We start from the raw sequence: 15,038 nt of genomic DNA, 5'->3' as shown, positions 1-15,038 counted from the left end.
CGTTGTTCATGGTGTCCTGGATTGCTCATGGTGTCCCGGATTGCTCATGGTGTCCCGCATTGCTCATGGTGTCCCAAAATAGCTGAGCCCGATATTTGCTGCTGCAAGGACTGTGCTGAGAATCTTAGGAGGAAGATTAGAGCCCTCAAGTTATTTCTTAAAGCTGCTAGAGTATCCCACAGTTACCCGGCACCCGTCCAAGTTCTGCAGTAAAGAATCATTAAAACAATCCCCAGTGAGGCGTGTCAAGGTGTTGTCGGCCATATTGTGGCTTTTTTGTGGCATTGGCACAGTAAAGGCTTCTTTCTGGCAACTCCACCATGCAGCGCATTTTTGTTGACCTATCGTCGTATTATGCTCCTTTTTCCAGAGCAGCCTGGATTCCTCCTGTGGGGATTTTCTTTGTATCCCGAACAATTCTCCTGGCCGTTGTGGCTGCAATCTTTCTTGCTCTCCCTGACCTTGGCTTGGTATCAAGAGATCCCCGAATTTTCCACTTCTTAATAAGTGATTGAACAGGACTGACTGGCATAGTCAAGGCTTTGGATATCTTTCTATATCCTTTTCTATACTTATAAAGTTCCATTACCTTGTTACGCAGGTCTTTTGACATTTCCTTTCTGCTCCCCATAGCTCAGTATCTAGCCTGCTCAGTGCATTCATGTGAGAGCGAATAAACTCACTATTTATACACAGACACTAATTGCAATTTAAAAAGCCACAGATGTGGGCAATGAACCTCTAATTGCTATTGTCCCTGTGTTTGTACCCTTGTGTGTCTGTGCCAAGGCCGAACCTACCAGGGGGCGGAGACTTCTGATCCGGGGGCGGAGACTTCTGATCCGGGGGGCGGGGACTTCTGATCCGGGCCATTTGGGGGATTTCTGTTATCATTAGGATTTAAAAAGGAGCCGAACAATAATAAATGGCGTCATATCATCACTATTGTAACGGAACCGACCCCAGACTGCACTTGGGTACTTCCGCTTCCCCGTCCGAACACCGACCACTGACACCACAGCCAACCATACAAGACTAGACGACACCAATCTGGAAGTAATCTCCCCCTCCCTGCATAATGACACAGGGCGGGGCAATCCCCCCTCCCTGCATAATGACACAGGGCGGGGCACTGCCCCCTCCCTGCATAATGACACAGGGTGGGCAATCTACCTTTAGTAACAAGAGACACACCAACAGACAGTCCCATCAGGAGGGAGGGCTGCTGGAGACACCCCCCCTTCCCAACAAGCCAGTACATAAACACATACATCCCATAATAGTTTGCTCCCAAGCAAGACACACAATAGAACAATGGGATGCAACCACATGACACCAAACAATCCCCAACCCCCCACCCCACCTACAGTCAGGTCCATAAATATTGGGACATCGAACAATTCTAACACTTCAGGCTGTCATTGACTCCAAAGGATTTGCAACCAAGTATTAAAAAGTGAAAGTTTGATTTATGATTATTATTCAGTCCCACTACTTTTGGTCCCTTAACAAGTGGGAGGCACCTATGCAAACTGTTGTCATTCCTACACCGTTCACCTGATTTGGATGTAAATACCCTCAAATTAAAGCTTACAGTCTGCAGTTAAAGCACATCTTGTTGGTTTCATTTCATATCCATTGTGGTGTATAGAGCCAAAAATGTTAGAATTGTGTCCATGTCCCAATATTTATGGACCTGACTGTATCTCCTATACATGTCTACACAATATTAGGACAGATCACCCTGTACCCCTAACAGGCACAGGGTGACTTACACATAAGAGGGATATGGGGAGCTGAGACAGGGGTCTCTCCACCTCTCCAAAGTGAGCTGGGTTCCATGGGCCCCCCACCCAAAGTGAGCTGGGTTCCATGGGCCCCCCACCCAAATTGAGCTGTGTTCCATGGGCCCCCCACCCAAAGTGAGCTGTGTTCCATGGGCCCCCCACCCAAAGTGAGCTGGGTTCCATGGGCCCCCCACCCAAAGTGAGCTGGGTTCCATGGGCCCCCCACCCAAATTGAGCTGTGTTCCATGGGCCCCCCACCCAAAGTGAGCTGGGTTCCATGGGCCCCCCACCCAAAGTGAGCTGTGTTCCATGGGCCCCCCACCCAAAGTGAGCTGGGTTCCATGGGCCCCCCACCCAAAGTCACTCCCATCACAACTATCCTTCAATAAAAGACAGTGTTTTGGCATGATCAGTCAGATTTCCAATATCAATGCCAAAATGTCACCATTTCTGCAAGAGGAGGGAGACTTTTCAGCACAACTGTCTCTGTTGAAGAAATACATCAACAAATTCTTAGGCCGGATCACGTGTTCGCTTCACTTATCCAATGGCTGTTGTCAGCTTAAGACTAATTATTGAGCAAATGACCTTGAACTTCCAAATTGTCCTCCAGGAGATGCTGGAGTCACGCATGTGACCCTCATGGCAAGGATTCCACTGTCTCAGTCCATGTCCTGAAATCCTTTGGAATCTTGCAATCTAAATACACACGGTATAATATCCAATACGGCCAGACATGTAGGTCTCGTCTGTCAGACAGGTACACGTTCCTGGCTGACAATTAGAAGGAGATGTGAACAGATGGATACCAAGCACAGTAGGGAGCCATAGGAAGCCTAAACGGATTAAACTTTAAGAAAAACAAAATATATCAGGATAATTGGTAAGCAGATTATACCCGGAGCCACAGAATGGGGAACCAGGAGGTGACCTACACAGGTACCACAGGAATCAGAGAGGCAGGTAATTTTAGACAGGTGTAAAAAGCAAGAGATACAGACAGAATTCATCTGATGGGGAGGAGGGAGAGGATTCAATTACCTTGACCAGCTTTTTTTTTCCTTTCTACCTGCAACATTTGCCTCAGAGGAAAGGCACCGGGCGAAGGGAAGAATTTTTGTTCATCTTTTTTATCATCTAATTTTTACTGGAGATGCGTTCATTAAGAGACTTTCCTTTCATCTGAAGAGAATTAAAGAGCCTCGGAATAATCGAAGGGAAAGTGTTCACTCAGTAGAGTTGAATATTTGAGAAGCGACCTGACAAAAGGGGCATTGTTTGGCGGCGTGCAGCCTCTTTGTGGCTTATGCAATAGCCCCACTATTGGTTACTGCCGGATCGCGGTTCATTGAAAACCAGGGACAGAGCTTTTGTAATCCTAGATGTGGCCAATTAAACTGGCTGCAGCTACCACTTGGCTGAGCTGTCTGTGTCCTAGCTTAATATGTGAATTGGAAAGTCCACCGCGGCATCCAGTCTGGGAGGGAGATGTGAGGAGCGCGTCAACGTGCAGATTATAGGAGAGGAGCCCGCACTGCCCAACGTGGAGACAACTGGAGCAGGATCAAGACCGCGTCATTGGGTGTTAAGTTGAGGTGCATTTCAGTTCATTCATTTTAATCCAGATCTCCCAGGGCAGCTGACAAAGTGCCTACCTTTTGCGTTTGTACGCGGGACTGCTGCTAACACGAGACTTTTCCACTTACGGGAGAGTTGTTGCGACGAGAAGAAAAAATGCCAACCAATGGAATACACCAGATTTTGAAGATCCAGTTTGGCTTGATCAATTGTGATAACAGGTATCTGACAGCCGAAGCCTTTGGCTTCAAAGTCTATGCCTCTGCTCCTAGCCTCAAAAAGAAGCAGATCTGGACCTTAGAGCAAGATGAGGTAGACAACTCGGTGGTCTACCTCAAAAGTCACCACCTTGGGAGATACTTGTCGGCCGACAAAGATGGAAACGTGTCATGCGAGGCTGAGAAGCCGGAGGAATCTTGCCGTTTCACCATTTCTGCTCAGTCGGATGGAAGGTGGGCCCTACAGTCGGACATGCACAAGCGGTTCTTTGGTGGCTCGGAAGATAAGCTGTCCTGTTTCGCACAGACAATCACAGAGACGGAGCTCTGGGCTGTCCATTTGGCTATCCATCCTCAAGCTAACCTTCTTAGTGTTAGCAGGAGAAGGTATGCCCACCTGAGCCCTCAAGAAGATGAGATCTCCACAGACAGCAACATACCATGGGGGGTACATTCCCTTATCACCCTGGTATACCAGGACAAAAAATACTGTTTGAAGACTTGTGATAACCGCTTCCTACGTAACGATGGAAAGTTGGTTAAGGACCCTGATAACGGCACTGCCTACACTCTTGAGTTCAAGGCTGGAAAGCTGGCCTTCAAAGATTGCACTGGGAAGTATTTGACACCAATGGGACCTACAGGCACTTTGAAAGCTGGGCGGAGCTCCAAACCTGGCAAAGATGAACTCTTTGATCTTGAGGAAAGTCACCCTCAAGTTGTCTTCATGGCCTCCAACAAAAGATATATCTCTATCAAGCAAGGTAAAACTCAACACCTGATTTCGATAAGGCCCCTTGATGTGGATTTTGAGGTTGAGTAGCTAGTAGAAACCAACTGTATTATAAAACGACAAATTTGATCTGGTAAAAAAAAAAAAAAAGTCAATTTTTTCTGGCATCATGTCTTTGCAGGCTTTTGAAGTATCATTTTATCCAGTGGTTCCCATTTTTCCTGTTGTTGTCATGGTGATCTGTCCACAGGTAACAACGGCATGTTCTCATAGACACAGCATTGCGTTGAGGCCAGAACATTTCCCACCAGGCCAAGAAGATAGTTCAAAAGCCTGTAGTGACAAAAATGATGGGATACGAAGCTGCCCTTCACACACACATACATTTATATATATAAATATAGGAGTTTTGACACCCTATTATACCTAGGGGCTTGTTTGCCTTTATGGCACAACTGTGTAGAATCCTCTGACAGCCTATCATGCGTTTGTATTTGATTGCTGGCCTTCAGTAGAAGAATAAAAGCCTGGCTTTGGTAGGAACGTTTGTAGCAGCCGCTGTTCTAACGTAGTTGAGTTTTGTGCGTGTGAACCTCGTAGCATACAATGAAGCACGGCTCAATTTTCTTTATTGTATGTACTAATGTAATATTTTGATCCTTTTCAATATTTGAGGCCCCCAGGCATCGTTGGTAAAGCATACAACATTATTTGGTAGTCCTAGCATCCCTGACTTTACTATGTTTGCATCGGAAACCCTTAATGATTAATACTGTGTGGCTCTGGAATTACAACATAAATTATTCAATGTGTTTTTCTCTTTCTATGGTTTTGTACTCGAGATAAAGATTCTCTAAATTCTCCACTACTGACATTTTTTAATAGAGTTTTGTACTTTTTTGCCCCTGGAACGCTCATGCATTTCCATCCAGACCCAATGGACGGTACACTTTGCTTTCTAAAGAGATTCCGCTTCTGTAGATGCGTCCAAAACTGTGTTTCTACTAATGTATTGAGAATCACAATCTAGATATGGATAAATCACCAGAAATGGGTGTTTACCTTTTTTTATTGTTTCTGTGCTGCTATGTATTGGGTTTCCTGTTATCTGAGGAGTTGTTTCCATACAGGAAACCATCACCCAGTAGAACACATTGGAGGATATGTCTCTCCAAAGTCTGTGCTAGCATGTTGGTGAAATGTGCCGTACATGTTGGGGGTTTGCTGCCTCAATTGACATGAGTAGACTTGTAAAATCAATGGTGTCAATTCTTCTCATTTACAGTGTGTAGAGCACCTCCTAAAGAGACAACTGCACTGGCTTCAAAAAACAGTCTAGGGGTTTCTTTTTGTTTTTTGGGTTTTTTTTATTGAGAATAATGAACTTGGATTGGGTGAGGGAGCATGGGATAGCCCAATAAACTGAAGAACTTGATAACTTGAGGACTCCTTAACTATCGTGCTGCACTGTACCAAGAGAATGTCCAACAGGATCTCTATGCTGATGGTGACTGGTACTCCTCCCAAAGCTACACACAGTCACTACCTCTTCAGCACTGGGGTCATCTACTCACATAGTAGATGTGGCCTCCTGCTGATATTCACCAGGTCCTTCCCAGTGAGGGAGATGTAGACTCATACCACTATGGAACAGCTGGACTCTTTCTCACCAACTTCCTCCTGGCTCTCTCCAGTGAGCTTCTCCAGACCCAACTTGATTCTAGGACTTGAGCTTGTGAATAGGCCCCCAGCTAAGCCTAGACCTCTTTGTCTTCCTAATGGCTCCTTCTGGTACTGTACAGGGGGTTCTCCTCCAGCAGGACTAGACTAAGGAACACTGCACCCTGCTACTGATTGCTGCTATTTATGGTCTCTCTCACCACCTACTGCCCCCCCCTCCAGGGATTGGCTGGAGTGCAATTGATATTCAGGCTGCCTGCTCTGTGATTCCTCCCACTATGATTCTAGAATTCTCCAGAAGACAGGGGGAAGCAATCAGAGCAGCAGCCTATGAGGCACTGAGCAGCCCAATAATCAACCCCAGCTCCCCTGCATTATATTGGACTCATGTATGAGACCTATTAAGACTACTCTGTCTACAAAATAAATTAAGATGAAAGTGTAGTATAAATGAAATGTTGCCAATCCAGCAGCCCATGTTTCCTTTACCTCCTTCCTCCCAACAATCATATTAAATGTTTTTTTTTTCTCCAGATGGGTGACCGAGTCCACACAGACTTTTTATTTTAGACGTTTTGATAAATGAAGGCTACAGAGAACCTAAATAATGACTCTAGGTCAGCCTTTCTCAGCCTTATTACCCTGAGGAACTCTTGAAAAAATATTTCCAGGCCTCAAGGAACCCTTGCTAAATTTATATCTTCAGCTCATAGTGCAGTGATGTGATCAATGTGAAAGGTGCCCCCATACCTTAATGATCCGATGTGCCGTGCCCTTACATCCTTACATTGGTGATCTGTTGAAGAGGTGCCACCTTCCATTGGTGGTCAGTGGGAAGGATGCCTCCTTGCAGATAGATTAGGAAACAAAAAGTCAATGGTAAATTTTCTGGTTCTATACTACTTGCTCTTGCCAACTGATATCAGTCCCAGAACTATGCAGATACCATCGTGCAGTAGTTCAGTCTGGTCCTGCTAAAGGAACCTCTAGCAACCTCTGGAGAAACCCAAGAGGGGGTCCTTACATTGCTGAGGAGTGGACGTGGGCCTCTACATTGTTGACCAGTTGAAGAGGTGCCACCTTCCAATGGTGGTCTGCGAGAGAGGTGCTACCCTCCATTGGTGATCAGTGGGACGGCTGTCTGCTTACATTGTTGGTCAGTTGAGGAGGTATCACCTCCTCATTTTCTGATTGATTTTCTGGTTCTATACTACTTGCTCTTGCAAACTGATATCAGTTCCAGAACTATGCAGGAACCATCCTGCAGTAGATCAGTCTGATCCTGCTTAAGGAACCTCTAGCAACCTCTGAAGAAACCCAAGGGGAAGGAGGGCTTACATTGCTATGCAGTGGAGAAGGGCCTCTACATGGGTAGTCAGTTGAAGAGGCGCCACCTAACACTGGTGGTCCATGGAAGACGTGTTGGTCAGTTGAAGAGGTGCCACCTTCCATTGGTGGTCCATGGGAGAGGTGCCACCTTCCATTGGTGGTCTATGGGAGAGGTGCCACCTTGCACTGGTGGTCCATGGGAGAGGTGCCACCTTCCATTGGTGGTCCATGGGAGAGGTGCCACCTTCCATTGGTGGTCCATGGGAGAGGTGCCACCTTCCATTGGTGGTCTATGGGAGAGGTGCCACCTTGCACTGGTGGTCCATGGGAGAGGTGCCACCTTGCACTGGTGGTCAGTGGGAAGGATGCCTCCTTGCAGACAATTTAAGAAAAAAGGTGTCAGTGGTTAATTATCTGGCCATACACTGCTTGTTCTTGCCAGTTGACTTCACCCCCAGCTGTTGTCTCATATTTAAAGTCCTTTTAAAACTATATGTCCATCTAAGTCTTCTTGTCCACACAGTGACAACGCTGCTGTACAATCTCATTGCAGGACAAACAGTGTTGTCAGCCTATGAAAGGAAGTGGAAAAATAACTAATACACTGGCGGGATCAAGAGGTAATAAGACCATGTTACAGGGGTATAGGTCTTCTGGTATTAGACTGCTACCTCTCTGATCGCAGCACAAGGAGCGTTCCTCTGACAGTGAACTCTGGGGTGGCTATTGAGGAGCTCCGATTACAACAGTTCAATCATTTAAAAGCAGTTATTGGTTAAGAGCATTAAATACAGGCAACGCGTTTCAGGGGAAAGGCCTTCTCCTTCTTCAGATCTCGAGCAGAGAGGTTGTTACAATCAGGATGAGATGTAGATGAGCCGTCTTTCTGTATGTTGGGGCTTCATGAAGACGGCCATCTCCTCACCGCACCGTGAACAGCTATTACACATCAATATATAGAACCAAGAATAGTAATTTATTAAATTGCTCTTTTTTTTTTCTTTTACAAAAGTCAATATTTAAAAACCCTAAAAGCAAAACACTGAAGGAGTTAAAGTGGAAACTATAAAACATCCTTAAACAAGCCGTATGCCTTCATTATTACCACCTTAAATCTGCTATCTTCAATGTCCCTTCATTGTCACGTAAATGGCCTGCTGATTCTGCCGGTCTTCCTGTTGTGGTCTCATGTCCTGTGCTGGGCCGTTATCGGATCTGCGCCTTTCCAACGTCATCGTGCCATCACAAAGCAGGTCGGGACGGCTCCTCCTCTCCTCCCAGCCAATCCACAATGCACTCTCCTTTCCTGAACTTCCCATGTTACAGGCAGCCACACCTCCTAGGGCGGTCTTGAACGTAGGATTGACAGCGACTCCTGCAGGTGGCCTCACCGCCATCTAGTCTCTTGGAAGGTACTGAGAGGCTGCAAGACAGGAGATAAAATGCTTTAGAACTCGGTCACCTACCTGCCATGGAAGGAAATGTATATATTTAGGAAACATTTTATTATGCGGCCAAATTTTGTTTACCATCGATGAAACACTACAACTTAGGAGTTGCTGAAGTTTTGGGTCCCCTTATAGTCCTGCACAGCCAGGCAACACACATTTTTCACAGACGTGTATTCTGGAGACAATAAACGGTCCTTGAGCTTGTTTTTTTTCCACATTTTATTAGGGGTATTGAACTTGGATGGGGTGAGGGGTGTATGGGATGCCCAAGGAGCATCAAACTGAGGACAAACTACTTAGCACCTATGTACAGGTCCATAGATGGCTTTCTCTTCTTGGAGAGCTCTCCAGCCTCTCCCGATGTACCATCCCAGACCCTAGATGAATCCTCTTCTCATCCAGCTATCTTGAGGAAATCCCTGGGTAAGGGGATTCAGAGGCTGCTACTTGAAAGGGTTAACAGTCCCAGATATGGATCTAGTCAGGTTTCCCACCAGAATGCCCTCTCCCCTTGTTTGGCCCAGGGGGTGCTGGATTACTCACTCAGTCCTTTCCTGTGAGCTGGTTGGGTTGGTGGCTGCCTTCAGCCTTCAGGAGGAGTTCATTCTGAATGGGAGGGTCTGAGGTGTGTGAATGGGAGGGTCTTATTCCTTAATGGGAGGGGGCTGATGTGTGTGAATGGGATGGTCTTATTCTTTAATGGGAGGGGGCTGAGGTGTGTGAATAGGAGGGACTTATTCCTTAATGGGAGGGGTCTGAGGTTTGTGAATGGGAGGAGTTGATTCTGAATAGAAGGAGTCTGAGGTCTGTGAATGGGAGGGTTTCATTCATTAATAGGAGGGGTCTGAGGTCTGTGAATGGGAGGGTTTCATTCATTAATAGGAGGGGTCTGAGGTCTGTGAATGGGAGGGTCTGATTCATTAATAGGAGGGGTCTGAGGTCTGTGAATGGGAGGGTCTTATTCTATAATGGGGGAGGGGGGTCTGAGGTTTGTGAATAGGAGAGGCTTAATCCCTAATGGGAGGGGGTCTGAGGTTTGTGAATGGGAGGGTCTGATTCATTAATAGGAGGGGTCTGAGGTCTGTGATTGGGAGGGTCTGATTCATTAATAGGAGGGGTCTGAGGTCCGTGATTGGGAGGGTCTGATTCATTAATAGGAGGGGTCAGAGGTTTGTGAATGGGAGGGTCTGATTCATTAATAGGAGGGGTCTGAGGTCTGTGAATGGGAGGGTCTGATTCATTAATAGGAGGGGTCTGAGGTCTGTGATTGGGAGGGTCTGATTCATTAATAGGAGGGGTCTGAGGTCCGTGATTGGGAGGGTCTGATTCATTAATAGGAGGGGTCAAAGGTTTGTGAATGGGAGGGTCTGATTCATTAATAGGAGGGGTCTGAGGTCTGTGAATGGGAGGGTCTGATTCATTAATAGGAGGGGTCTGAGGTCTGTGAATGGGAGGGTCTGATTCATTAATAGGAGGGGTCTGAGGTCTGTGAATGGGAGGGTCTGATTCATTAATAGGAGGGGTCTGAGGTCTGTGAATGGGAGGGTCTGATTCATTAATAGGAGGGGTCTGAGGTCTGTGAATGGGAGGGTCTGATTCATTAATAGGAGGGGTCTGATGTTTGTGATTGGGAGGGTCTGGTTCAATAATAGGAGGGGTCTGATGTTTGTGAATGGGAGGGTCTGATTCATTAATAGGAGGGGTCTGATGTTTGTGAATGGGAGGGTCTGATTCATTAATAGGAGGGGTCTGAGGTCTGTGAATGGGAGGGTCTGATTCATTAATAGGAGGGGTCTGAGGTCTGTGAATGGGAGGGTCTGATTCATTAATAGGAGGGGTCTGAGGTCTGTGAATGGGAGGGTCTGGTTCAGTATAATCACCTGGCGCACTCTTAGTGTTCTGATAAGGAAAGTTTCAGGGTCTGCAGCCCTTTATAAGTAGTTGACACTTGGGGAGTACCTCACCAAAACTGAAATACCTATTGCAGGGGATGTCTAAAATCTGACTTACTGCAGACTTTTGGTAAAATCAATGAGCCAATCACACAGCAGGAAATTACATTTCTGGGGGCGGTCCATGTACCAATGGTGTACAGAACGCCTCCAGGTCGCCATGTTGCATTGAATTTTACAGAAAATTACAGCGGCCGCAGATTGAAAAGGGAAAGAGATTTTTTAACAACATTGAACTACAATATGACTTGTGTAGCAATTGAAGAAAATTGATTTTTGATATTTTTCTTTTCCATGAAAGTGGAGTTAACCTTTAAGGTGGATTTCTTTCATTTTGTGCACATTAGTAGAATTTAGAAGACGAAGGTTTTCATCTACTTGGATATCACCTTTTGGACATTATTAGAAGGGCAGATGAAACTTGACAATTTATAGGGGCAAAACATAACCCAAATCCGGCATTGATTTGATTTTGGAGATGCATTATTAATGAAAGGTAGAGTTCTCCTTTAAGAGACCGCGTCCCAGTTGTTCCTCACATCATTTTATATCCGCGGAGATTCCTCCATACAGACGTACAACTGTCCTTGCCAGTAATTCTGACCAATCTGGGACTCTTCGAATGTTTAGCGTGAAATGGGCGGATCTTGGTGCTTGTTGGGGGAGGAGCCTGTTTTGTTCCATTTATGAATGTTGACAAGCAGAGATAAAGTTGAGCAGCCCACCGGCCGAGTGTCCCTGGAAAACGTTTCACAAACCTCGCCAACTACAACAGAGCTGCGTGTCGGTATTTCCTACATAACATGTTCAGGAAGCCGGCAAATCAGAGGAGATTTATGGAGGACTTAGCGAGTTGTGACATTCCTGAACTTCTCAATATTTATATATCAGTAAAATAAAAGCCGGCCTCATTCATGCCGAAAAGTGGGAATTGGCCTCAAAATATGCGATTAAAGGGGAATCAGAATCTTTAGCTTTTTTAGACATACGTCAATCAAATGCGGCCTTTCGCAACCCTTTTACCCCGAGGAACGCATGAAATAACTTTTGGGTTTTATTACACTCAGAACTTCTTATGTTTAAAACAAACAACCCCTCCCCCTTCATCCCAACCCCCCCCCCCCCTCCTTCCCAAAACAATTCAGAAAGCTGCTATCCTTTGGGGACAATACTTTCACCCATGTCATCGAAATGTTGTATCTACCCAACCCTTCTACCCATACCGGGTCTTACCCATCCGAGTTCCCTCATATATTTCACACTCTCCTAGAATGTATCTGGGGCCCAGCCAGGCCCAGGCCCAATACTCGTACCCTACAGCCTCAGCTTTGTTCCAATGAAGAGGGTTCATCCCTTGAAATGCATGAGATGGCTAGTCTTGGTGACCCCGGGGTCATGGTGATACTCATCTCTGAGGGCTACCCTGTCACTTGGTCTGGTCCATATTGGTGTTTTCATCTTTGCCTCTTGTGAGCCAAAGGCGACATACATCAATCAAATGCGGCCTTTCTCAACCCTCCTACCCCGGAGGAAACCATAAAATATCTTTTAGGCTTTATTACACTCAAACCTTCCTTTGTGTAAAACAAACCCCTCCCCCTTCATTCCCCCCCTCCCCTTCCTAAACAATTCAGAGAGCTGCTATCCTTTGGGGACGATACTTTCACCCATGTCATCGAAATGTTGTATCTACCCAACCCTTCTACCCATACCGGGTCTTACCCATCCGAGTTCCCTCATATATTTCACACTCTCCTAGAATGTATCTGGGGCCCAGCCAGGCCCAGGCCCAATACTCGTACCCTACAGCCTCAGCTTTGTTCCAATGAAGAGGGTTCATCCCTTGAAATGCATGAGATGGCTAGTCTTGGTGACCCCAGAGTCATGGTGATACTCATCTCTGAGGGCTACCCTGTCACTTGGTCTGGTCCATATTGGTGTTTTCGCCTTTGGCTCTTGTGAGCACTCATTACTTTTTCCTTTTTCATCTGGTAATGCGCTCGGCTTTTGCGCCCTTTTTTTCCGAATATTTCCCAGTCTTAAGAGGGCAGCATTGGCACGGCTTACCAGGTTGTGAAAAGAAGTGACCATCCAATGATCTATACTACAGCTCTACTGGTTCCTACAAAGTCCTTAGCACTATGGTGTCAGATGGAAGAACACTTCTGTTCTAGGACAATGCGGGGTCCGGGGAGAGCGGATATAGTGAATGCGGGGTCCGGGGAGAGCGGATATAGGACAGGGGTCTCCAAACTTTCTAAACAAAGGGCCAGTTCACACTTCAAGGGGGGGGGGCCGCATTCACTATATCCGCTCTCCCCGGACCCCGCATTCCCTATATCCGCTCTCCCCGGACCCCGCATTCACTATATCCGCTCTCCCCGGACCCCGCATTCACTATATCCGCTCTCCCTGGACCCCACATTCACTATATCCGCTCTCCCCGGACCCCGCATTCACTATATCCGCTCTCCCCGGACCCCGCATTCGCTATATCCGCTCTCCCCGGACCCCGCATTCACTATATCCGCTCTCCCCGGACCCCGCATTCGCTATATCCGCTCTCCCCGGACCCCGCATTCACTATATCCGCTCTCCCCGGACCCCGCATTCACTATATCCGCTCTCCCCGGACCCCGCATTCACTATATCCGCTCTCCCTGGACCCCACATTCACTATATCCGCTCTCCCCGGACCCCACATTCACTATATCCGCTCTCCCCGGACCCCGCATTCACTATATCCGCTCTCCCCGGACCCCGCATTCGCTATATCCGCTCTCCCCGGACCCCGCATTCACTATATCCGCTCTCCCCGGACCCCGCATTCACTATATCCGCTCTCCCCGGACCCCGCATTCACTAGATCCGCTCTCCCCGGACCCCGTATTCGCTATATCCGCTCTCCCCGGACCCCGCATTCACTATATCCGCTCTCCCCGGACCCCGCATTCACTATATCCGCTCTCCCCGGACCCCGCATTCACTATATCCGCTCTCCCCGGACCCCGCATTCACTATATCCGCTCTCCCCGGACCCCGCATTCACCGCATCCCCTCTCCCCGGACCCCGCATTCACTATATCCCCTCTCCCCGGACCCCGCATTCACTGTATCCATGGAGACTTGGATGGATGGGTGGAGACATGGATGGATGGATGGAGACATGAATGGATGGATGGAGACATATATGGATGGATGGATGGAGACATGAATGGATGGATGGATGGAGACATGGATGGATGGATGGAGACATAGATGGACGGATGGATGGAGACGGATGGATGGATTTGTGGATGGAAGGAGACATGGATGGAGACATATATGGATGGAGACATGGATGGATGGATGGAGACATGGATGGATGGGTGGAGACATGGATGGAGACATGGATGGATGGAGACATGGATGGATGGATGGATGGTGACATTTATGGATGGAGAGAGACATGGATGGATGGATGGAGACGTGGATGGATGGATGGAGACATGGATGGATGGAGACTTGGATGGATGGATGGATGGATGGATGGAGACATGGATGGACGGATGGATGGAGACATGGATGGAGACATGGATGGACGGATGGATGGAGACGGATGGATGGAGACATGGATGGATGGAGACGGATGGATGGAGACATGGATGGACGGATGGATGGAGACACGGATGGATGGAGACATGGATGGATGGAGACATGGATGGTTGGAGACATGGATGGACGGATGGATGGAGACATGGATGGATGGAGACATGGATGGATGGATGGAGACATGGATGGACGGATGGATGGAGACATGGATGGACGGATGGATGGAGACGGATGGATGGATGGAGAGATGGATGGATGGACGGATGGATGGACGGATGGATGGATGGAGATGGATGGATGGACGGATGGATGGATGGAGACGGATGGATGTGGGAGTTTGCTGTGAATAGTAAATACATGGAGTTTTGGGTTCGTGTCGCTCGGATAGTTTGGGTCACAAATGTGAATGTTTTCCGTCTGCCGCTCATTTTGCGCACATTCTACACCTCCTGCGCCTGTTTCCGATGGATATAATTGCTCGGCTCTCCCGCCATCACTCTCAAATCTTCTTATTTATTCCGGAATGAGATCTCAGGTAGGGAAGGTTTCTGTTGCGCTCGGGGCCAGTATTGGGCTCCTGGGGCCAGGGGCCACCTCACCCGTGTTTATGATCCTGACGTGTGTGGTGTGTGTAAGCAGCAATTAGACGTGTTATTGGAGGTGACTCTCGTATTATAACTTCGGCCACCAACATCTGACTCATCGATTATTTCCGGATC

At 47.4% G+C, this 15,038-nt stretch overlaps 1 protein-coding gene across 1 annotated transcript; it reads left to right on the top strand.

The window, feature by feature from the left end:
- Positions 1-3,055: 3,055 nt before the first annotated feature.
- Positions 3,056-4,992, top strand: LOC149429366 (fascin-2-like). Its single transcript, XM_089666492.1, has one exon. The coding sequence runs from the start codon at positions 3,522-3,524 to the stop codon at positions 4,404-4,406; it is 885 nt and encodes a 294-aa protein (XP_089522618.1). The 5' UTR covers positions 3,056-3,521; the 3' UTR covers positions 4,407-4,992.
- The last annotated feature ends 10,046 nt before the right edge of the window (positions 4,993-15,038 follow it).

The sequence above is a fragment of the Staurois parvus genome, unplaced genomic scaffold (genome assembly GCF_062004578.1).
Source record: "Staurois parvus isolate SC_StPar_1 unplaced genomic scaffold, SC_StPar_1.0 ptg002733l, whole genome shotgun sequence".
Classification (NCBI taxonomy): Eukaryota; Metazoa; Chordata; class Amphibia; order Anura; family Ranidae; genus Staurois; species Staurois parvus.
Note: the sequence above shows the minus strand (reverse complement) of the source record. Positions and strands in the feature narration are given on the sequence as shown.